General features: G+C 33.6%; 1 protein-coding gene across 4 annotated transcripts in view; it reads left to right on the plus strand.

Annotated features, from left to right (window-relative positions):
• The window catches only part of LOC129809485 (protein winged eye), a 170,745-nt gene that overhangs the window by 112,249 nt on the left and 34,516 nt on the right, over positions 1 to 23,980 (plus strand). For all 4 annotated transcript variants that reach the window (XM_055859325.1, XM_055859326.1, XM_055859327.1 and 1 more), the window contains exon 3: positions 13,688 to 13,819. In XM_055859325.1, coding sequence (XP_055715300.1) covers positions 13,705 to 13,819 — 115 coding nt within the window. In that variant the 5' untranslated portion in view covers positions 13,688 to 13,704. The remainder of the gene's footprint in view (positions 1 to 13,687; positions 13,820 to 23,980) is intronic.

A 23,980-nucleotide genomic window follows, 5' to 3' on the forward strand; every position in this document is an offset into this window, starting at 1 on the left:
TCCTCCTCGTATTTTTCAGGACTCTATACCACATGCAAAATTTGCATGCTGCCTCAAACTTTTTGCCACCCCTAAGAGACCACCCTAGCCCTTTCTATTGCAAGTCATATCCAGTGTATCCAGTACTCTATGTGCGAAATGTAGGAGACACCGCTCTACCATTAAATTCATGAATTGAGACCTACACACCAGTGGCGTTCCGTGTTACACAGGCAATCCAGTGCAAGCTTCACGTCCGGCAATTTTAAAGTTTTCAGCTCCAACGAAAATCCCCAAGTACCGTCTATTCATTTATCAAATAAAAACTTCTCATTTGCACATCGCGACGTGCAGCTACAAATTTACGACTTTGGGCTAGGTGTTAGAGGACTTTGGAATGGCTTGTTGTTGGTCCCCCTTTGGCATCTATGCCTCTGGAATATGGAAACGAGTGAGTTTGGAGGAGTTGAAAAAAAGGCAAACCTCCTTGCATGGAGAGTGGCCGGATGATTTGTTGCCGAGGATATTGAAGCCATAAGCATCTCGTGGTCTTGATTGCAAGAGGGGACCATTGGAAGCACAATACGCAAAATACTAAACTCTACCGAGGACACCACGTGGTGTTTGTGTAATATTTGGTTCTGGGCTTGCATGGAAGAGGCATGGAGAACTCTGCTTTTCCACGATGCAAAGAAGCAATCTTCATGGCGCCAAATACGTGCGCAACACTTTGCGATGAAAGTTTTATTGCCCCCTAAAATACCCAATTTGTTAATATCTCACCCAAATACACTTTAATACACCACCCATGCATCTCCAACCGATACGCCAGGATTCACTGCCAGATACGTAATTGAGGAGTGAGGCAGAAACTCCTGTGGCATAGTTGCTCGTAGGTTGGGAGTGAAAGAGTAAATAATATTTCATGATGTCGAATTTATTTTCCACCTTTGAGTGTGTTAGTATAAATTGTGCACAAGGTTATAGAATGAAATCATTTACATTTCCCAAGTGACTGTTCTATTGATCGGTACTGTTGCTAGAGCATGGATGTTAGAAAGAGACCTCTCTCCCTCTTGCGTCCGGGAATGAGATGCGCGCAGAAGAAGTGGCAGCAGTGGAAAATCCTATCTGCATATTAGAGCTCATGAGTTTGGGTAATGATGATGATGTCGACAGGGGTAGAAAAGAAATAAGGAACTGAATAAGATGATAAAGAATTTTAACTCATGGTATATGAGATTTTAAAATCATGAAATTTAGGTCTCGTAATTTTAACGCTTAACTTTCGATACTATGTTTAATTCTGGAAATGATTTTGTTTAATAATTTTAATCATCCTAGAACAAAACTTCCGAATTAAAAAATTGATGTGTATGCAGATATTCACTAATAACTTTTACATTTATGTGTCGATTTGGACAAGTTATATTATTCTGGAAGAATGTTTTGAGTGCTTTTAAAATTGAGAATTCTTGATAACGTTAGAAATGTGTAAACCATTTTCATAATCACCCGGCATTTCCACAACTTAGATGGTGAAACTATCTATCTGTAAACTGTAGATTATTTTCTAACCATAGTGTACATCTCCTTTGAGATAACTGAAGTCTAGATCAATTGATTTAGATATCCTTGATGATCAATATTCTGTCTATTTAAGGAAAACTGGGATAGCAGTTAACATGGGGCAGTTGCAAACATTGTTTGTTTTTTTTTTTAAATTAGATATTAGACTTCAGAGGACGAGACTTATACAAATTCATAGATATCAGAGATCTTTGTCCACTGATGAAATGGTCAACATACAGTAGAGCCTCGCTATAGGCTTTATTTGGTTCCAGATTTGACACTTGGGTCGCACTATATAGTCCATGTCATTTTTTAATATTATCAACGACTTTTAGTACTGAAATTGCTCGACGACTTCCACTTTCTTTGCGATTGTGGTACTTATCCTCGCTCTCTTTATTATGGATCACAATTATCACAACTACTCAATAAAGTCTGCCAAAAATATTAAAATAATTATGTCAACATTGCATGTCGCGTACTAAAAAAACATAACATAACTTAAAATCAGTGTTTTGAAATCAACGGTCGATAAATTGTGGACTATAGAGCGATGGCCTATAGCGGGGTTCTACTGTAAGTCCAAATAGTACAGGTAGACTTAGTAAATCAGTATTTACAACTACCCCGTATTTACTACTGTCCCGACTGCCTCAGTTTCCCCTACAACTTTTAAAATTATTTTAACAATTTAATTAATAATAATACCGAACAAAACTAAAAAAATATCACACCAATTCCACTCCGAAAATGCTTCGAAATTAATTAAATTCAAACGTACTTTAAATTAAAAATCGTTTTAAATTTGTACTCTTTTTCAATTTTTAAAATTATAAGGCTGAATAGTTTTCAGTATTTTAGAACTTCAAGTAGTTGGATATGGAAGCTGCATTGTTGGTTTACGCTTAGGAGTGTGGGAGGTTAACAAAATAAATTCTCATTTAGTATTTGTCATAAAAATTATTCCATTTATCTTTCAGCATTCATAGCATGTGGTTTTCCTTGGGTCTGATCTAAAAGATATGTAGATTAGTATTATTTCTTTGCCGTCGGAATAGCAATGGTGATGGGAGTTACCCCTTATGTTCGATTGTCAAACGTGGTGGTGTTTGGCAGTGAGCATTTCCTGGGCATTAGGTATTCTATACTGTTGGGAAAACTTTCTGATGAGGCATTTTCTCCCTTTTCTATTATCCCTTACAATCCCTCTCTCTCGCTGCCTATTCTTTTGTAAAATTCACAACATTATTTTCATTTTTGTCATATCCATCCAACTTCACGTGGCGCAACAACATGATATACCACACAGGAAAATATCAACTTTCCTCTGGGGTATGGGTGACAGTGGAGAGTGAAAACCCACCAAATTACATTTCAACAAATATACAGCCAAAAGAAAGAAAACAACATTAACTTCCCTTTCTCTTCCGCCAATCATGCCAATATTCTCGTCCTTATTTTATGTGTCGCGAAATGATTTCAATACGACATATGCTAAGATACTTTACAAAGGAATTCTGTACTCATCGGCGTTTTTATTATAAGGGTAGATGGCTTATCTCACTTATTAGTCTGTGAGATGATCTCATCAAAAGAAAGTCGAGGAAATATTGAACCATTGGGATTTCACGCGCAGGAAAATGAAAAAAAAAGAATCCGCAAAATTATTCTGAAACTGACACTAAACACGTGCTTTATGGAATTATTTTATTAATCAAATTATTGCCAAATTACTGGAAATGAAGATTATACCTCAGAGGATTTTGCTGCCAAGAACTGGAGCAATATCTTTTCTTTTGTACTCAAATGTATTGGATGGCTGGTGAGGAAGAATATTTTCACACTGCGCAATTATTTTTCTTCACTGACTGAGCTCTATCTTTGGGATTAGGGATGCGTCTTACAAATTGGGATGGTTTTACAGACCGATTTATATTCTCTTGGTTTTCTTCTTGTTGCGCTTTCTCTTTAGAAGAGACCGAAATATTTATTAGTTTAACAAGTTGCCATCAATCTTGCCTATACTCTATGCAATAACTAAAAACTGAGTAATCTCATCTCTGTGTAGATTTAAATTTAAAATATCAAGTATAAAACACTTTCTAACTGGAATCTGTCAGAGTAACAGCTGCCGGACTACCGAAAAATTGGTTTGAATAAATTGCAGTGATTTTACTTTCGATATTTTAAGAAATTGTCCTTTTTCGTAGGAAAAGGACTTACATTAATTCTTTGATTTATTTCCGCGTTAACGAATTATTATTCTTTTTTTGAACATTTGTTTAATCATTTTTATTTTTTCTACTTAGATGCCACAGTGTTATAGATATCGTGTTTGGTATTCCAAAATTTCCTGATTCGAAGATTATTCTTGTTCAGCTGTATCTTCTATTCTTCTATTCTATCTTGTCCCTATCTTGTGAACTTCAAAATTTTGATCTTTTGAAAGAATCTCCTTCCACGATTGCACCCGCGCTTGCTAAAGGCAAAGGCAAATTTTCTATATTTTGAGAAATTATTCCGCACATTATTCTCCGTTTAATTACAAGTCTTTCAGGATTTGGACCATTCGGGATTTTGGTTCCCACAGCTCAGAATCATCAATTTAAAGGTCTAAAATTTAATGTCAAACTTTTAAAAGTTTAACTTTTTAAAATACTTTTGAGTTAAATCAATTATTTTAGCTTAAGAGTAATTAATTTATCAGTTTTGGAAAAATTAAAATTATTTACTTTAGTGTCTAAAAATTCGACAACTTTCAAACCCGAGTTAAACGTTTAGTTTGATGGAAACTATTGAGTGTACAGAAAAGTTGTCGCTGTTAAAACAGCGAGAACGTTTTTGTACACCTAATTTCAAAGTCAAACCTTTCTGGAACATTTCCTAATCGATTCTGCCAGAATTAGATTTTAAAGGATAAGTGTATGAAGGACAGTTCATAGCTGGCGTAATCCGCTTGAAAAACGAAAACCAACGAGTAAGGAGAGTTAGTTTAAGAAGAACCGCGACTGAATCTAGACGTAGTTTTATTTAATCGTTATGATTAAATAAGTCAATTGCTAAGTTCTCCCTATGGAAAAACAATGTACGGCAGTGATGGATGACTTTTGAACGTAGAGAAAACTTTTAGAAAGTAGCTTACCAACTTCAATATAACTAGATAACCGCTGCGAATTTATTTTAGTTGTACTATAATTGAAAAATCTTAAAATTACCTAGTTTTTGTTTTGGTTAACAAATCGGGCACTCAATGAGTCAAGTGGTATAACACTCGCTCTATGATGCAGGTGTCTAATCTTGAAATCCTCTATAGGGCCTATAGGTCATTAGGAATTTTTCTGGTGTTAAAGGTCTTCGAATTGCATCCAATAAGCTTAATTCACTGTACTAGGTTCCACAGGGCATGTTACGATAATCCCCTGTATAAGAAAAATAAGAATGGATGTTACGAAGAGTTTGTGAGAAGGCCTAGTTCCTCAATCGAACATTGTACTACCATTATTATTATTTTATTATTATTATTATTATTTCTGAATCGGCAATAACCGGTAATGTAGTTTTTATAAAAAAATCAAATGTATTACTTTTACAACTTTTTGTAACACCTTTTAAATGATTTTATAATACGATTTAGATTGGTAATATTGGGCTTAAATTTTAAGATGACTCGACGAAATTAATTGAAATAAGCACTACGAAATCTATATGCTTTCGCATCTCCACTTGAAACCATATTTTTCAGGAATATCATTTAAACGAAAAACTTTGTATCTGATCTCGTAAAATTTGTCATATTAATTGTGAAAAATGAGTCAAGCCCAGTGGAAGTAATTTCTCAAAGTATACAATATGTTGAGGCAAAATAATGTGTCTGGACATCTGAACTATTCTGTTTACAGTATATTTCACCCTAAGTTTAATATCCTCATTGTATGGTGCTCTACTTCACATATGTGGGGTTTCTTGGCCAAAATATAATTGGAATTTCCTATCAACTGGTGAGGCTTCATAACCATCGGTTCTCTTGCAAGCATAGAATGCCACTAAAACTTCATTCCTCCTTCCCCTTTCCACCACTAAATTCTGGAAAAGTTATGTTAAAAAAAATACTGTATGGGGGAGAAAAAAATCTATTGAGGAAGATCATATAACTGAGAATAAGAATTATTTAGTGTGTTATTATTTTTTCTGCTATTGACCCCCGACTTTACGATCTTCAGAGTGTAATTTTTTGGGGTTCGAACCTATAAAAATACTTGAGGAGTGAAATGAATGCAAACGAAGCCAATGTCCAACACAATTTAGATGTCAACTCTAATAAAATAAGTTCGTTTTCAGCCACATGCACGTAATGTGGGTCTTCCAATTTACCGACGATTTTATTTCTTTTCATGAGGTTCCTCTTGTGCCGCTCTCGTGGTTATTTGAACTTTTTTTTCTTCTGAACTACATTATAGAAAGATGCGAAGATGAACGTTTTTTGTGCCTCCTTGTCAAGGGGTTTCTTGTTGTGGGTATTTTTTTCTTGTGGCAAGAAGGAAAAGTTCACGAAAAGAGAAGACAAAGAGTATAACAGGCAAAAGGATTTCTTAGGCCCCAAGTGAGCACTTAAAGAAGTGAAATCGAATACATTTTATATGTCTCCCACCAGTAAAAAGTCCATATAGCTCCGAAATTAAATTTGTTCCCCAAGTTTTAAGAATACATTGTCTGTTTGGAGGTTGGGGGGGTATATTGCAATTTTTGTATGATAAAAGCATATAAAACTCTTTCTATTTTATTGCAACAATTCCACATAGAGATTTTCATGCTTATTGCATGTGAAATAATATTTGAGCAGGAATATTAAATCTCTCTATTATTGCCTGCCTTGGCAATACATCATTCCTCTGGCAAGATAAAATAATCTCATGAAAAATATGGATATCCCTCCTCTTATTCTGAAAAAAAAAATCCATGTGGCAAAAGAAGTGACTGAAGAATGTGGAATAGACCTTTAATTAAAGTTTACTCCCATTGTAAGGTGGTCTGTGTTGTATTTTTGTGAAAGGAATGTCATTTGATACCATGACATGTGTGCAAAAATATATCTGCAGAATGGATAAAGAAACTGGGCACAAAAAGAAGTATTTCGTTCATATAGTCAAATTTCTTCTAAATTATTCCTTTTAAATTAAGGCCACACTCGAGTTAACGAATGCTTAAAAAAATTCAGATGTGTTAATATTACCACTTTGAATGTTTTTTGCATAAGGCATTGGGTTTCAGTATGCGGCATGTACACGTAAGGAAATATTAAAGTGCATCCTTATTTCAATTTTCCGAAATTCCTTTTAATTAAACAAATAATGCGTATGTTACTAAATACGAAAACATTACGGGTAACGTACAATTATTTTTGTTTTATTGAAATGTTTTTTTTTAGTTTGGAGAACAGATTGAACGATATGGATTAATTTTGGATTTAACCTAGAATTTTGTAGGATACTTGGTGACAATATCCCAAAAACGTGTTTAGTACAGAAAATCAAGTTGTGACCAACACACAAAAAATTTTGTTTTAAAAAACAGTTTTCGAAATTGCCGATAATACCCAATGTACGATTACTTTTGTAAGTATTGTTATTGAATATACGTATAAGTGTGAGCGCAGCAATTAAAACTAGGTTCTTCTTACTCTCGGTAATATGTATCTCAGTATTTTGATCTTCATATCGAGAATATTTAAAAGGAAATCAAATGTTTGTGTAGTTTCTTAGTTGCTTAATAAAATTGGTTTTGTTTTTGTTTTTTTTTTGTAGTACTTTTTGACACTTCAGCTAGAGTTTACCAAATTCTAGCTCTAGAAACATACAAAGTTTCTAAATCATCTCTAATTAACAAAATGCATATATTTACAGAGCATTTAAAAAAAATATATTTAAGATAACAATAAAATCTACTAGGTCCTACGAATTACCTAAATCATGTCAATTGCATTGCTGTGAATGCACTTTACAATAAAGTTCACAATTTGCAATTTGAACAACTTTAATGACATAAGATTTCTGGTGAACTAAAAGAGAATTGAACCCAGTTCATTTTCATCATAGAGCAAGCGCTCTATAAATTAACCAGCCACGTGTTTGAAACGCTTTAAAAGCAAACTTTAAAAATTGACACCAAACTTACAAATTTCTACTACAAATCATATTGCCATATTTTTTGTTCAAGTTCATTTCTGAAAAAGGTTTGAAGTTTGAAATGGTATGAAATTATGCCTCGTCTTAACATCTTAAGTGTGTAAAAGTAGACATCAAGGCACCAAAAGCTTCAATGCAATATAAATATTATAAAGAAGTGGAAGTACTCGTTTTTCGGGGAGAGAGAAAAAAAACATGGAAAATTAGCTGTTTGGCATGATTCAATGGCATTTCCACCTCTGTCGAGTGGTAAGACATATAATTTGGTCTTTCTTTTTCTAGAGCATCCAGTGAATTGAAATGGGAAAATTACGGCTTTAACACGAAGTCCGGGATACTGTAAAACACTTGCGAAAAGCTTTCATTCCATTTCTGCACAAACAAACACCCTAAGTGGTATGTGATAAGTTGTTTTTATTTCCCGCCTTTTTCACTCCTGATGAGGTACCCCAAATGTGATGGTCGCATCTCTTTCACACGTTTTACGGATGTCTCTGGGAGTTCAGATGAAGGAACTCCTTTTGCTTTTGAATACGAGTGTCGGGACACTGATTTATTGGGCTGTAAAATACGCACTGAAGAGTGAAAAGTCTCTTTTGGAGAGATGGTGCCCAAGATGCAATGCAATGCTTCATTCTTTCTTTACTACGTCTCCATTCTGGATAGTCCTGAATGGCAGGGGCTTCAGGGGTGAAATGTGCTGAAAAATGGGTAGATAAAATGCTATGTCGGATATGTTAGAATCTCAGCTTAAGAAGGGTGAAAACAAATTTCGCATTTTTCACCACATTTCCCAATTCTGCTATTCTAAGCCATGGCTGAACATGGGACAATTTTCTCATTTTAATTCAAATATCAATATTTAAAGTTTACAAGTGAGTTTTGAGGACTTTTTAAGAGTTTGCAAATTTTATAATAAGCTGGCTAGCAGAGACTTCTATATAAATAGGACGTGACACTCATACATTCCTTATGTCTTCAGGTTTCTAGTGTAGAAGAGAATCCTTTTTCAGACGCAGATGAAATATACCATTTAGACTTAGGAAATGTCTATTCAAACACTCATTCAACACCCAAGACTTTCCACACCAAACTCAAATGGTGAGCACGTAATGTGCGTTATTCTCAATTTTATTATTCAAACCGCGCAATATATTCTTTATAATACATGGCGGTGTTGGGAATATATTACATTATATCATAATAAATAAATTGTAAACCACACATAAAATATCTCTTGTTTTTTTTATTGCTCGAACTCCGAAAGAGAAAAGTCTATACAACCCATCGATTTTTAGATATCTTACAACCGAGGCACTCCAATCTAATTAGAATCAAATCTAAAAGAAATGCTCTCAAAATGTTATTATATGTGTGGTTTATAACTAGTCGATTTTGTCTGACGACCTGATAAAAGACAGCTCAACGAAATGTCGTTTGAACTCAGAATAACGTTTGCTAAAATATACTCCTAACTCCCGTCAGCCGGATGATGGGAATGAAAATGACATAAAAACCTATATGAAGGGATTTTTTTTTTGAATTTGAGGAGTGTTTGACAGCTGTCATCTGGAAATTGGATAGCTAAGTATTATTTCAAAGTTAAGGATGTTGGTATAATAAAGCTTTATGTAGCGGATAACCTCTCGCTTTTTTATTACAAACAGTTTTTCTTCTACTAAGGTAGCATTAGGGTGAAAGGAACGTCTATTGACACTTTTTAAGAACTCGTGTCAGCACCTATTGACACCCTACTCTGTACCATTTGGGATACGAAATTTTAACATCTCTGTTTATAGTAATAGAAATATTACAGAAAAAACGTTATATTAACTTATATTTTACTAGTTATATTCAATAATTTTCAACATTTTGACAAAAGTGTCAATAGGGGTTCCCTGTCGAACAGACGTTCCTCCGACCCTACATGACGTTATGAATTCTTATGACCACAAACTTTAATATGATAGCTTAGAAAAACCTCTCTATAAATCGCCTTTTCTGTTACAAAATACCTTTGTTTTTGAAGAACACTAGACAGTAAAAATGCAACATCGGAAAACCACTGGAACTTGTTACGATTTTTAACATAATTTTCAATTTTAAGTTTGGTAATCAATTCAGGGGTGACATGATAATTTATTTTCGATACCTTCGATACTATCGACTATATCGATTTTGAAAAATTTAAACGATGGTTGCACTTCTTGTGACTATGTTTATCAACAATCTCATTCTTTTAAGAATGTCACAATGAATGGCTCAATAATGCCCAACGCACAATAACTTTTGTTTGTAAACATATTTTTGGCATTTCAATGAGAGTGAGTGAAATCTAGATCTAGTCATCTCGTTCACTTTCACGGAAAATTTTGAAAACATATTTACAAACAAAAGTTATTGTGCGCTGGGCATAATGCCCAACGCACAATAACTTTTGTTTGTAAACATGTTTTCAAAATTTCCTATGAGAATGAGCGAGATGGTCATCTCATTCATTCTCATTGAAATGTCAAAAACATGTTTACAAAACAAAAGTTATTGTGCGTTGGGCATAATATAGCAATCACAGTAAAGATTAATAATCTATTTTGAATTATGTTTGATTCTTTTTCAAAAATTTTGCGCTAAGTTTAAGATAATTATATTAACTCAACTCACATAAAAAAACGCCAGGAGCAAATTCAAGTTCTGCACGAAGCCTTTTACATTCGAGCATTTCGCGAATTGTCGTTCGCCACTGTATTTTTTTTCTAACACACACTTCTTCCTCCTTCGGCTTCTGTGATGGAAATTAATCAGTAGATTTGGCGCGCACTGAGCCCCATTGGGTGTAAAAATTTGCTATGTGAAAATTGATGATTGATAAAAAGTACCGTATGAGTTCCATTCATCAATGGAATTTTAAAAACATTTCACTTTTTTCGTGCGTACACCATTTGTGATTCTCCCATTCCTTTTTCTATTATTTCCATTCTTGGACGCGTCTCACAGTGTGTCTCTCCCTATGTGGTGTATCTATCATAAATAGTAATTAAATATTTACATACACACACTCCCATAATTTTTTATCTCAATATATGGGAAATTCTCCAAAACATTGGAACCTTTAATATTGTTTACATGAAAATGGGTGTTTTCTTTTTGTTTAAGAGAAGAAACTTGCGAGAACGCACAAATACCAGAAGGTACAATTTGCAATTAAAATCATCAGCTAAATTTTACCTATTTGCTGAAGAAATTAACTCAACAAGAGCTTCTGCTGCGAAGCTCTCAGCTTGAGTTCTGATGCATTTTGTACTAGTGTGATTTGAAGTTGAAACCAAAACTTTACAATCTTTAGACTTTCGTGTTTTTTTTTACCTTTTTGCAACTGGGAACATTTCTCTTTTATCTATTTCATGGCCTTTTTGCAGCAGTGTTTGTGTACATTTTGGAGAAGAGCAAAAATTTCAAGAGTCAAGTGAAATATTTCAAAATGCTATGAATTCCATGTGTAAACAAGCATGAAAAGTGTGATTTTTTTTAGAGAGGTATTCATTCTGAAAGAAAAATGTACATAAACTCAATTTTCGGTAATATAGAATTATATATCGAAATAAAATTATATAGTTGTTTATTTTGAACAAGCTTCTCATGAAAAATTAAGGTAAATTAGTAAAAAAAAATCATAAGTAATGTCAAAATCAGGCCTAGTCGACTAGGACAAAATTTTATCTTGTTACTGTTGGTATTTGACCATAAGACACTAATTTTGCCATTGGTTTGGAAAGAGGAAAGTGTCCCGGATACGCGGAATATAGGGCTGTGTAAGACATAAATGGTAGGGGAAGCGAGGGCAGTAGTATATTAGATATTAATTACTAATTATTAGATATTAGACTTCAGAGGATCAGACCTAATATGAATTCATAGGTACCATAGGGGTCCTTGGCCAAATGTAGAACTTGTCAACGTAAATCCAAGTAGTGTAGACATGAAAGTGAAAGTCTACAACTACCCCATTTACTCCTATTGTCTATTGATAAATTTCTGTATAATTACCATAAATCGCGAAATAAACAGTTACCGGTAACCAATTTCGTACGATTACAGGGGTTACGGTTTTGAATTTTACCATAAGTTTATAAACTAAGTCTTCCAAACAGAAAATCTATTCTTAGTTAAAATTAATATCTATAATAAATAGAAGGATATAAAAAATTGTCGCCAATATCTATTTCCAGAACTACTGTATCTACATATGTATTTTTATAAATTTCAGTTTATTGAATTTAATTCTTTACTGAAAGTATAATAGGCTTTATGTCCAACGCACAATAAATTTTCTTTTGTAAACATGTTTTAGACTTTTCTGTGAGAATGAATGAAATCTAGGTCTAGTCATCTCGCTCACTCTCATAAGAAGTTTCGGAAACATGTTTACAAACAAAGGTTATTGTGCGTTGAGCATTTTATTAATGGAAAGATTTTCAAAAATTAAATTGCCTCGTACAGTGTGCTACGTGTGCTATGTATTATGAACAGCGCACAATAACTTTTGTTTGTAAACATGTTTTCAAAATTTCTTATGAGAGTGAACGATATGACTAGATCTAGATTTCATTCACTCTTATGCCCAACGCACAATAAATTTTGTTTAGTAAACATGTTTTTGACATTTCAATGAGAGTGAGTGAGATCTAAATCTAGTCATTTCGTTCATTCTCATGGGAAATTTTGAAAACATGTTTACAAATAAAAGTTATTGTGCGCTGGTCATTACTGAAAAGTCAAAAACATGTTTACAAAACAAAAGTTATTGTGCGTTGCGCATTACTTATTATATTGCGCATACAATAACTTTTATTTTGTAAACATGTTTGTGACATTTGAATGAGAGTTGATGAAATCTACATGTTAGTCATCTCACCCACTTTGATAAGCAGTTTCGAAAATCACAAAACAAAAGTGTTGTGCGTTGGGCATTTGTCATGGGTCTGTTTTTAAAATGCATTTCCAAAATAAACATGATTATTTTCTGTCATAAGTCTATCATTTTAGTTGTACCCGTTGTGCCATCTGTTTTATGGTCTTGTGAAACTCTAAAAATGCTATTAGGATAAAATATTCCTAACTATAGATATTCTTTAGAGTTTTACAACAGTGTTGGTTGTTTTGTAGAAAGCTTCGATTGCAAGTAAACATCTTTACTCGTATGCGAAACCCTTTTGTTTTCTCGCTGAAGACAGAATGAGCGGGAAAAAGGGGTCCTAATACTTTATGTACAAATAGACTATATATATTGTGTGTACATTCTGTATATTTAGCGATGTGTATGAAATACGAGAAAGACTTTCAGTAACACCAAGCAAAAAGTTTGGCGTTAAATTAAGATGCTGATGGCTGGGATGTGGAATTGTGAGGCGAATTGCTGGAATCACTGTTGCACAAGAACAAGTTGCTGGGAGCAACAAATTGACGGCTTTCTATGTGGTTTTGCGTCTGCACTTGTACAATAGGAAATCCCCCCAAGAGAGGTTGGGGAGCAGGAACTTGAGAGTTTTCCGTTGAGTCGGAAAAGAAGCTGAAAGAAAGAGAGAGAAGAAAGACGCGACTGATGGAAAACAAGTGGTTGATAGAAAATTGGTGTATGGGGAGAGAGTGCCTTTTTGGGGTGTTACAAATTAAACAAGCTCCCAAAAAGTAGCACGGCGCTGAGAAACAATTGGCAAATTTACCTTTTTATGTTCAAATTAATTGGCTCTTATTTTAGTTATTTAAAAAATCTTTATTTTCCTAAATTGATCATTAGTCATTTTTATACATAAAAGTCATAAGTTCATTTTCATTTGCATCTTTCTATTGCATTCATTTCCATATTTCATTCATTTTAGACTTATAAGTTTATTGAGTAAGTTTGATTTCGATTCATTTGGTTTATGTGTTGTATGTTGTTATTTCTTTTATTATAGTTTTGCCGTTTCAAGGCATGTTGGGTACAACTGGAGGGCGTTTTATGGGGCCATCTGGGTCGTCGCATGCACATGGAAGTCTTTGGCCACCAACCACGGGACGTTCATTAGAGTTACAATCAAATGGCGAAGGTATTTATGCAGCTACTTGATACTCTTGACATTAGCCATATAGTGTTAAGTAAGTTGATAAGGCATTCCCCAAGCTCTACCATGTCCCTAACCCACCAAAAAATGCAGCAAATATTGTACTGTATAAGTGTAATAAAATGAAGCACAAATATTTGTTCATTATCACAATTATTGTTATTTGAGATAATGACGTAACCACATTGCGTGGTGGTATAAAGTTATGAAGAACAAACTTTATGAACAGACTCCAATATTGGATGAAAAGTCATGAACAAATATTTTTTCTAGCCTTATTGTCTTCATTCTCACAATTTTTCTCGGTGAATCACACAACAAGAGACATTTCCTGCTTTCCCCAATCCAAATTTTTGACCCATCTTATCAAAATTCTAAGCACTATTCAAATAAATATGCATAAATGAACTATAATTTTCTTTGTCCACTGCAACACATTCTATGTTAGTCCATACATTTCTCACAATTGCATTCATTCGGTATGTTGGAGTGGCCTGAAGAGGCGGAAGTACTGAATGAAATTTAAATTTACCACAGCTGTGAATTTTACCGTCATCAAAGCTCCTCTTGTATATGCGTATTATTCAAATTGTGCAATTTTTTTTGCCATACCTCTCCTTTGAGAATTTCTTCATTTTCACGCTTCAATCTCTACCAAGGTGGTATATCGCATTAGTAGCAAAATTGAAAACTGCTGGTTTTCGCCTATGCCGCAAAGATTAACTTTAAAATAGAAACCAGCAAGTTTGATTGAAGGAAACCAATTTTGTGTTTTTATGCATTTTATGTTGCTGTTCTACGTCAAAAGTTCAACATGTTAATTGATAGTCTAAAAATAGCAATGTTAAACGATTTTAGAAATGTCACCTAATTTATTATCTAAGTTTTTTTTTGATAAAGAGAAACACTTTATAAAATCGTACATATTTAAACTACAGTCCAGGACAATCTGAAGTCATATTTTACAACGCATTATTTACTAAAAATAATATGGCACAAATCTCAAAAGAGGAGGTAGGTTTCCTCGAAAACGATACTTCAAGCTATTCATTATATTTTTTTGTATATATAGGAGTGTTGGAAGTCCCAGCTCCTGTGGAATTAAAGTATATCTAGCCAAATGCAATTCATACATTTTTAGTTCTAGAATATATCTGTTTACTTATAAAGATAATTAGAATCTGGATCATTTGCATCACCGACCTAGCAGCGACCTAGAACCTTTTCACTTACAACTTTAAAATTGTCTATTAAACACTATAAAAAATTTGGTCAAATTTTTATAAAAGAGTTCCTTTTAGTATACGTATTCAGTCAGTCTTTATATATTATCTTATCAAACTCATATAAAAAACCATTCTTATTAATTAGGGGAAAGTCGTCTGCCTTCAAACGAAAAATGGAGTTCCAAATTTAAGATTTTTTTCTGAAGAATCCACAAAATGGATTTTATTTTCTACTACACCAAAAAATTCTTTTGTTCATTCGGCGTATATGATTACCTCATTTAGCACTCGCAAGTCCTCAGTTTTTCCTTCTGAGGAAATTAAAAAAGTGATGTCGATTTGTATGAAGGCAGTTGGCATAGTCTGCCTTTAAACGCGATGCAGCTACCTTTAAATGTTTTTTTTTCACTGAGAATATTGAATCAATAAAACTAAATGGGCTATAAATGATTAGGTTGAAGCCTAACGCACTCACTAAAATCATCACTGCAGTCAAAAGACATTACACAATAATTTTTCTTCACATTTTTCTGAAGCACTGTTTTGCACTTGAAAATTTGGAAGAAAAAGCCATTGAAGTTGACAATTGTCAACTTGAAACATCCCGGTCGGAGCAAGATAGCAGGTTATAAGTATTTGTATGACGTTCGTCAGAGAAAAGTAGGAGTTCGATTTCACATGTTTTGATGTATGGAAAGATAGGATTTAAAGGCACACGACATTAGCATTTAAAGGCTGCTGCAGGGTGATATTTTCAAATTTTTGCCACCCACAAAAATTGTGTCATCTGAACCAAAATGTATTAACAGAAATATTAAGCCTGATTAACCTTCTATGTGTCACAATGGAAGATTTATTTGTAAAATGAGTTTTACTATGAAAAATCACATGATTTGTGGAGCATCAAAATTACAGTTTAGAGCTCATTTTCATTTTTTTATCTACCATCTAGGAAATAGGAGCTAGGCTCTCCATTTTTTGATGATTTGTGAGGATGATGGATATCTAACTAATAGTTAATAGAATATAATTTATGCTTTTGAGAACAACGAAAAAATCGCAACATTTGAAGGCTGCTGCATTTAAAGGCAGACGACTTTCCCCTACATGGATTTCTTAATTTGCTGCCATTGGGGACTTATGCATCGTCTCAAAATGACATCAAAGGGTATTTTAAACTTCTTACGCATTATCTTTCTAAATTGAGATATCAAAGAACCAAAATAAGAAAGAGTTATATAATTAAGATTAAACTTCGTTTATAATATTTTGATTACGTTATACTCTCTGTTTCTCTATTTTCTGTTATAATTTCCAATCACCGTTAAATAATTTTTAAATTTAATCAATAATCCAAGGACTGCTGTCATTAATGATGATCATAACTGTGACAACTTGTAAAAACAGTATATTAGGGCTTTTTTCGAATTCTATTAGATTTTTTAAGTTGATATAAAATGAATGATTAGGTTTTCCTTAAAAATTAAGGAAAAGAAAGGCATTTAGAGAATAATATTGAATATATTTTGCTAAAGTTGTGATTTAAGAGAATCAACATCTTCAAGAGCAAGACCAAAATTTATCAATTATTTGATGATTTTAATTATCTGTCACATTAGTAAAATTTTACTTTTAACCCTTTTAACCTATATTTCAAATTTCACACAGCTTTTAGATTCATTTGCTGTTAAAGTTTTTTTTTTTAAATATATAGATCTCAAGATATAACTTTATATTATAATTTTTTTTAACTCAGGCCACCACTAAATTTTGAAGATTATTACAGTAAATCAGGAAAACCGTATTATTTCCCATGTTCATCACAAACTAAATTGTATAGAATTTCAATATGGATGGAGAACATATTTCAGAAATTCAGAACGTGATTTAGATAGACAGCCGGAAAACTAATTTTATGTTCGGAAACACCGGGAACCGTCAATGGATTTCCCCAAAATCGATTTTATCTTCTTAGCCATTGTGACATCTCTTTAGTATTCTCTATGCGTTCTTGAGACCTTCTCAGATGGAGTTCAATTGTTGGAGAAATCGGAAGTAAGGTTCTTGACACAATTTCCAAACAAGAGGGATTAGCATCTTGGAACAGAAGGGTGTTAATTGAAATTTTCTGCAAAAGTGATGTTTGCCCGAGAGGTTAATCCCATCAGCTGGGTTTTTCTCGTCTCATGATTTCTATACTGCTAATTTTCAATACAATCTGACATTGTGTGGCAAAGGTGTTGCAATTGTATAAAAGCCCGTTTTGTAGACTTGTTAGAGGAGAGAGACGGAAGGGATTAATAGGGTGTACTTTTCTACGTTGAACCTTCTACTGATCCTCAAGCATCCCTAAAAATGCTCATTTGGTAATTGGTCCATTTAAAAAATTTAAAGCCCCATCTTACTTTATGTTTGAAGAAGTAAATGAGAAAAGTCAGCTTAAGTGAGGGTATATGAATGGGTCTCGTGGGAGAGTATTGTGCCATTTCCATTTGTAACTTTTGTCCACGAAATTGTGTCTCATTTAAACCGCGAATTTTTAGCGAAATGCAGAGAAGCGCGAGAGCCCGAGGAAAGCAGAAAAAAGGTTGAATTGCTAAATTGTGTGTTCCCTCTCAAGTACGTTTACTTTACCGGAACATTGTCCGTGTACTGTTGAATTTAAATTGCAGCACTCCCAGCGAGCACCAAATGCTAACCGAATGCAATTCAGCTGAAAACATATGTATTTTCAGCTGAATTCTGCTAACCTTGAAACAAAATTGGCGATTCAGTGCCATTTCCATATATTTGGTTAGCACTTTTTGTTCGACAACTGCTGATCAGTCAGCAAATTTTTGCTAGTCGATTCAGCAAAAATATGCTGAAAACGCTACTTTTTTCAGCTAAGTGTGCTCGCTGGGTGAGGCCATTGCCTCTTGAAGCGTCTCAAAAACGTTGGTGTGTTAAATGGTGTTAAATCTATCGTCTGCACACCCATGTGAAGGAAACAGTCATCGTCTTTTGACGCCCATCGCCTTTTACCCTCTTCACATTGTCGATGCTCTTGCCCCAGCCTCCAGTCTCATCATTAAACAAATCGTGTATGAAATGTGCTAAATAGTTTGAGAGGTGATGCAGACATCCAATGTTTAAAGTCACTATAGAAGTCATGCGAGAAGTTATACTATCGAGATTAGGAGGATAGGGGGTTAATTGCCCTTGGTGGTATTTTCTCGATTATGTTGGCAAATCTTCTGGGTGACGCTTAGACGCTATACCCTCTATCCTCCCTATAGTGGCTTTTCTGAAAATGATTACACTTTCTATTTCAACCCCTTCCCTATATAGCACAACGAGTATAAACTATTTAAATTTGCACTTTCTACCACAAGACAACATTGTGTACACGCTGAATGGGTATGTGCAAATTATTTTATGCAATGAGCAATGACATCGTCTCAGCCGTAAATTTTCCAACCCATCTATAATCTCCATGATTCACAATTTCATACTCACTGCTTCGCTTCAACACAACTGGGGCCCATCCACTGTAAAATATTTCTCAAATAGAAAAAAGTGAAAGAATCTTTGACATATCTCAGACACAATAATTCCATTACAAATAATTTATGATTGATTATTTCTTTTGATTGCCTCAATGCTTGATATCAACTGACCCTCTCCGTCATGAATTTTTCGGTCATTCCAAAAGTGAGTGTTCTTTCCTAAACAAAGAATAAGCTTCCAAAACTGAAAATTAATGTAATGAATATATAATAAATCGGAAATACTATGCCATAAAGGAAACTAGGCTCCTAAAATTAATTATTTCGAAATAGCAGTTCTTCAAGGTTATTTCAAAGTCCGTTATTTATAATACCTTTAGCTACCAAGTAATTTCTAAAAAATATGATGCCGGGGAAACGAAGTATAGGTAACTTGAACTTATCTTTACTTTCATCCGTTTTCATTTTATATTTTTCCATAAGCAACAAAAAATAGCTCAATTAGCAATAATTACTATCAGAACTATCTTAATATACTAAAAACTTGGGAAATGAAATAAAATCCATGTATTATCAAAATTATTACTCGTTGTGGATCGAATTAATCGATACTTCCGGGTTGTTCTTTATTTTCAAATTCTTTAAGTCTATTTAGTATCTTTTGGAAATTGACATTTTGAAAATATAAAATATCTCATAGAGTTATTTAATATCCAAAAATTATATATTTTCAAGTGTCGTAAATGAAATAAACAACATAAACTTCCTTAAATATTTGCATTTGTACATATCTGAAACCTATTACCGTCGTCGTTTTAGGATTTGTTTCCAACTTCCAGGACTCAAAAAAGAAAAACAAATAATGAAATTTGCAATTTCCTAAAATTGGAAGATTCAAAATGTTTTATTCCATATAAGTAAGGGCTTAAAAACATCAGTTTTCATTTCAATATATGAAAACTTTTTTCAGAACCGGTTATATCGGTATAGACAAGAATACGGAATATAGGGTGGAGTCATGTCTATAGTGGACGTTATACACTTATAGACAGCTTGCAAAAATCTTAAGTTCTTACCTAAAACAAATTTCGAAAAATTACAAAATTGTTAATCACATCATAAACTAATAATATTATGATATTTCAAAATCTGTTTTGGGTTAGAACTTTAGAGATTTTTGCATGCTGTCCTTAAGTGTATAATGTCCATATGTAAAGACTCCACCCTATGTGATATAATACAATCATCTAATCTAAAGTCTAAAAGGTCCACTTGCTTTCGAAACGACCTTAGTGTCATGTAGTCCTCAAAGAGAGGTATTTGATGGTCAAACGGATGAATAGGTTAAAAAATTGCTCATATATATACATTACATTTGCACATAACAAAATGTGAGAGACCTCGCAGTATGTCGAGTAAACTGAGTTGTCTCCTATGTTTTTCTGCACTTTTGTGCATATAACACAATATGTATTTGTGCCACATAAATACATGCTGCGCTTTATCAGTAAATGCACCGTAGAGGCATAAAAAAGAGGGGCAAGTAAGTAAACAAAAATGAAATGAGTCCCAAAGTGTACAATTCTCTAGGCATTGAAAAATCGCCTCAGTGACTCAATAAATTGACATGTGAAAACATTCTCGTGAATTTTCACTGCAATCAAACAACAATCTGTTGGGGTATAATTGAATTTTTCCCCCCAAGAATTTCTAGTTCAAAGTTTTATGTTAGGGAGAGAAGGGCTAGCTTGTGTATATTATTTTTCTAGATATTCATTCACTGTTTTTCCACCAAATTCCTCATTAATGAGAAAAATCAGAGGGGCTCTCGTAGTCTTTCACAAAACACTCGATACAATTTCAGTATTTTCACTTTTATTGCTCAGTCACGTTTGGCAAATATGCCAATATGAGAATTCCTCAATTGTGCATTTTTCTGTGATATATGACTACTTGGACATTTGTTTGGCATATTTACAGCATTTCTAATTACACAAACGTTCCAGAGTAACCAAATTCATTTATTGTTATATTTAGCATTTAAAACAAAATAAGAAACCACTTGCTGATACTGAAAACGTAAGCAAATGAGTAATTTTATGCAATGTCAGCTGGGCTTTTACTTCGTGTAGTGTAGTATTGGAACGTTTTATTTAATTTCTCTTAATAAGAAAAGGAACAATAAAATATTTTTTATGACTCCAATTATTTTCTTTATACCAAGTTTCTGTGAGAATTTGAGAAAACAAGTATAAAGTAACATTGCCGAAGAAACCCTTGAAGATATACATTTTATTAAAAGAAACTTGAAAGCGATAAAAAAACTGTTCCTTCCACATTCCCAAAAACCTAACAAGATTAATAAAGTGAGGAGAAAAGGATTCAAAATTTTTTTCGAGAATTGGTCTAAAGGGAAGAGGTAAATTTAATGGGAAAAGAACATGGATTTTATCTGTAATTTTTTTTTACCTTTTTGCTCTTCGAAAACTTATGACTGCAAGGGATGAGATGAATAGAAAAATAAATAGGAATGAGAGCCTATAAATAGCCTTGGCAGTTTTGCCTATCAGACTCACTAACAATAGAGCCAGAAAATCCCTGGAGGACCTCAAAACAGTGAGATCATAAATACAATCGTCCTCTGAGGACTTGCCCTATTCACTGATTTATCTCAATCTAATTCTCAATATATTTTCCACCCTCTACAAATGTGGATGGCCCTCAGACCAAAAATTTGCAATACAAATACAAATTACTGTCAATTTCCCCAAAAATTCACCTCCTTTTGTTTGCACACATTAACTCACATGCTGCGTACTGCGTGGCATTTTATCAATTTAATCCAAACGATAGCACGTCCTACCAAGACTTATTTCTCCTATATGTGGACTGTATGGATCACCACTGAACCATGAGGCAACATATAGGTGGAAGCGAGTAATTCCCGATTAGAATTCTCATGAGACCGGCAGAAAAGCAAATCGACTTCGTGCGCTTTTGGATTAGACTGTCTCTTCTAAATGGTACTCTGTAGGAACAATATGTCTCAGCAGATATCTATTGCCTATATCTCTCGGCAATACATTGTATGTGCTGTGCACTGGAAGACTTCGTTTTGGGACTAGTTCTCCATGAGCTCTCCCTCGGTTATCGATGAGGATTCGAGAGCTGCAGACGTTTCCCATTCGAATACCCCAAGACTCTTCTGAAAGCGCCCATAGAAATTTTGGGGAGAATGTGGTTCTAATGTGGGGCCAAGTCAGGAGATATTTTCCACAAGGGAGTGAAGGACAATCCACGGTGGAATAGATCACAACACATGGTATTTTCGTAATATACCGAATACCAAAGGGAATACCAACTCAAGGTGCTTTAACGCTATGTTTACACTTTGCATTCTTCCTGCTTAACAAATTATTGTACCATTTGTAGTATCCCATTTTACCGCCTACAAGCATTAAATGATCTATTAGGGCAACTCAATCTAGGACAATCTCTTCTGGTGGTAGAGGGGGTGACCATCAAGGACCAAGTAGATCCTGAATGATTCTCGAGAATATTTTGCCCGTAAAATTTTGGCAGTAAAGGGTAGGTAAAGGAAATTTGTGTAAAGATCTTCTAATCAATAAACCTCAGTGTATGAGAATTTGGGACAAATCTTTATTGTCAAATTTTATAGGATAAATATTCTTGAGGATCAGTCTGAGTCTCTAATACGTCTATTCTAATACGTGTTTTAGACGTAAGGACCCAAATAGACTCAAGCAAATCCTCTACCCGAGATATCACAAAATTTGGACCCTATAAAGTTTAGTCATATAACTTAAATCCTCTAATTTTTTACCAGGCAAGATTGTTAACGAAATTGTGCCTTAAGATTGGATTTAAAGAGCAAATGATCCATTGGATTTTGAAAAAATGATTAAAATTTCTTTCTATTTATAATTTAAAATCTTCAGAAACTGGGATAAATCGCTATTTTGAATGCCGTGTAATAAAGTTAAGTAATTATTCCATGTGAGTACGTACGGTGCAGTACTGAGTGACATATGAATTAGTTAGGAGACACATAAAAGCTCGTGACAGTGACAGCCTATCCTAGTCTCAAGCATGTAAGTCTTCTTACGTTTAGATAATATTTTACAGATTCCTTTGTAAATTATATATTCTTTCTCGCACTCTCTTTATTTCTTTATTGAAAAAAAAAACAAATTATTAAAACTTTTTTGAACTTTAAATTCATACTTAACTGAAAGTACCTAAGAATTATATTCAAATCAATAGAAACTTCTATATCACAATCAAAAATTATACGTGAATCGTACTACGGTTTTTAAAAACGTTATCTTTTTATTTTTTTCTATCCACGCACAAACTGTTATAAATTACATATGCACTTTTACAGAAAAGTGATCCTTATTCTACACAACCAAAATATAAGTTTTAAAAGGATTTGTGTCGTTTAGTATTTGTCAATTTATATTCGGCAATTTTAATAATTACTCACTGCATTTTTAAGCTAATTTTTCTGCTGTGTAAGATGAAAAAGTGTCTCGTATTAAGGAGATATCTGTTCTACTCTTTCGCACTCAAACCCTATTTGAATTTGTTGTAATGTTTACTAGAAGAAGATGAGTGCGAATGAGTAGAAGTTATATTGATGGCTCAAAATAAGACACGAACAACTCGAATTTTTACAAAATTCGTTTTTTTGCTTTTCGGATACTACATACTTGCCGTCCTACGCTCTCTTTACGAATATTGTAGTTGAAAATTAATTATTCTTAAATTTACAGGCTTTTTAAACCACAAAAACATTATACTTAGAATGTAAAATCTCAGCTTGAAATCGCTCTTTTGTAAATTTGATTATTTTCAGGTTATTCGAGTTTTATTCTGAGTCATCGATATATAATCCGTTTGAGAAATTATTTGGAAATATTGATTTTATGAAATTTCTTTGATCCAAAAAGTGTGCCTGAATATGAATAGAGGTTAACAATATTATCTGGTTATATACAGGTAAATTTAACCGCTCGCTGTTGAATTACGTTTGTAAGCATACATACCCCTAAAGTACCTTGAATTCAACCCTCCGATAGCACGCAGTCTTTTATGATTGCCTTCACTCTTCTCTATTCAGAATTATATTGACGAATCCAGGTTTATATACGGCAATATTTAATATTTCTGCATTGTGTGTGACATCTGGGATGAATGCAAATGTCAGTTTTGTAAATAAAAGAGTTTTCCTCCCTTTTTCCCGTTTATATGTATTCTACATAACTCTGATTTGATCACTACAAGGCTGAATGGGAGATAAAGTGCATCAAATATTCAATTGAATTGTTTACCACCTTCTTCCTCTGCTGAACACCCCACAGAAGAGCTGCTCTTAAGCGAAAAATTATCATATTTATGTGTTGCCACTG

This window comes from Phlebotomus papatasi, chromosome 1, assembly GCF_024763615.1.
Source record: "Phlebotomus papatasi isolate M1 chromosome 1, Ppap_2.1, whole genome shotgun sequence".
Taxonomy (NCBI): domain Eukaryota; kingdom Metazoa; phylum Arthropoda; class Insecta; order Diptera; family Psychodidae; genus Phlebotomus; species Phlebotomus papatasi.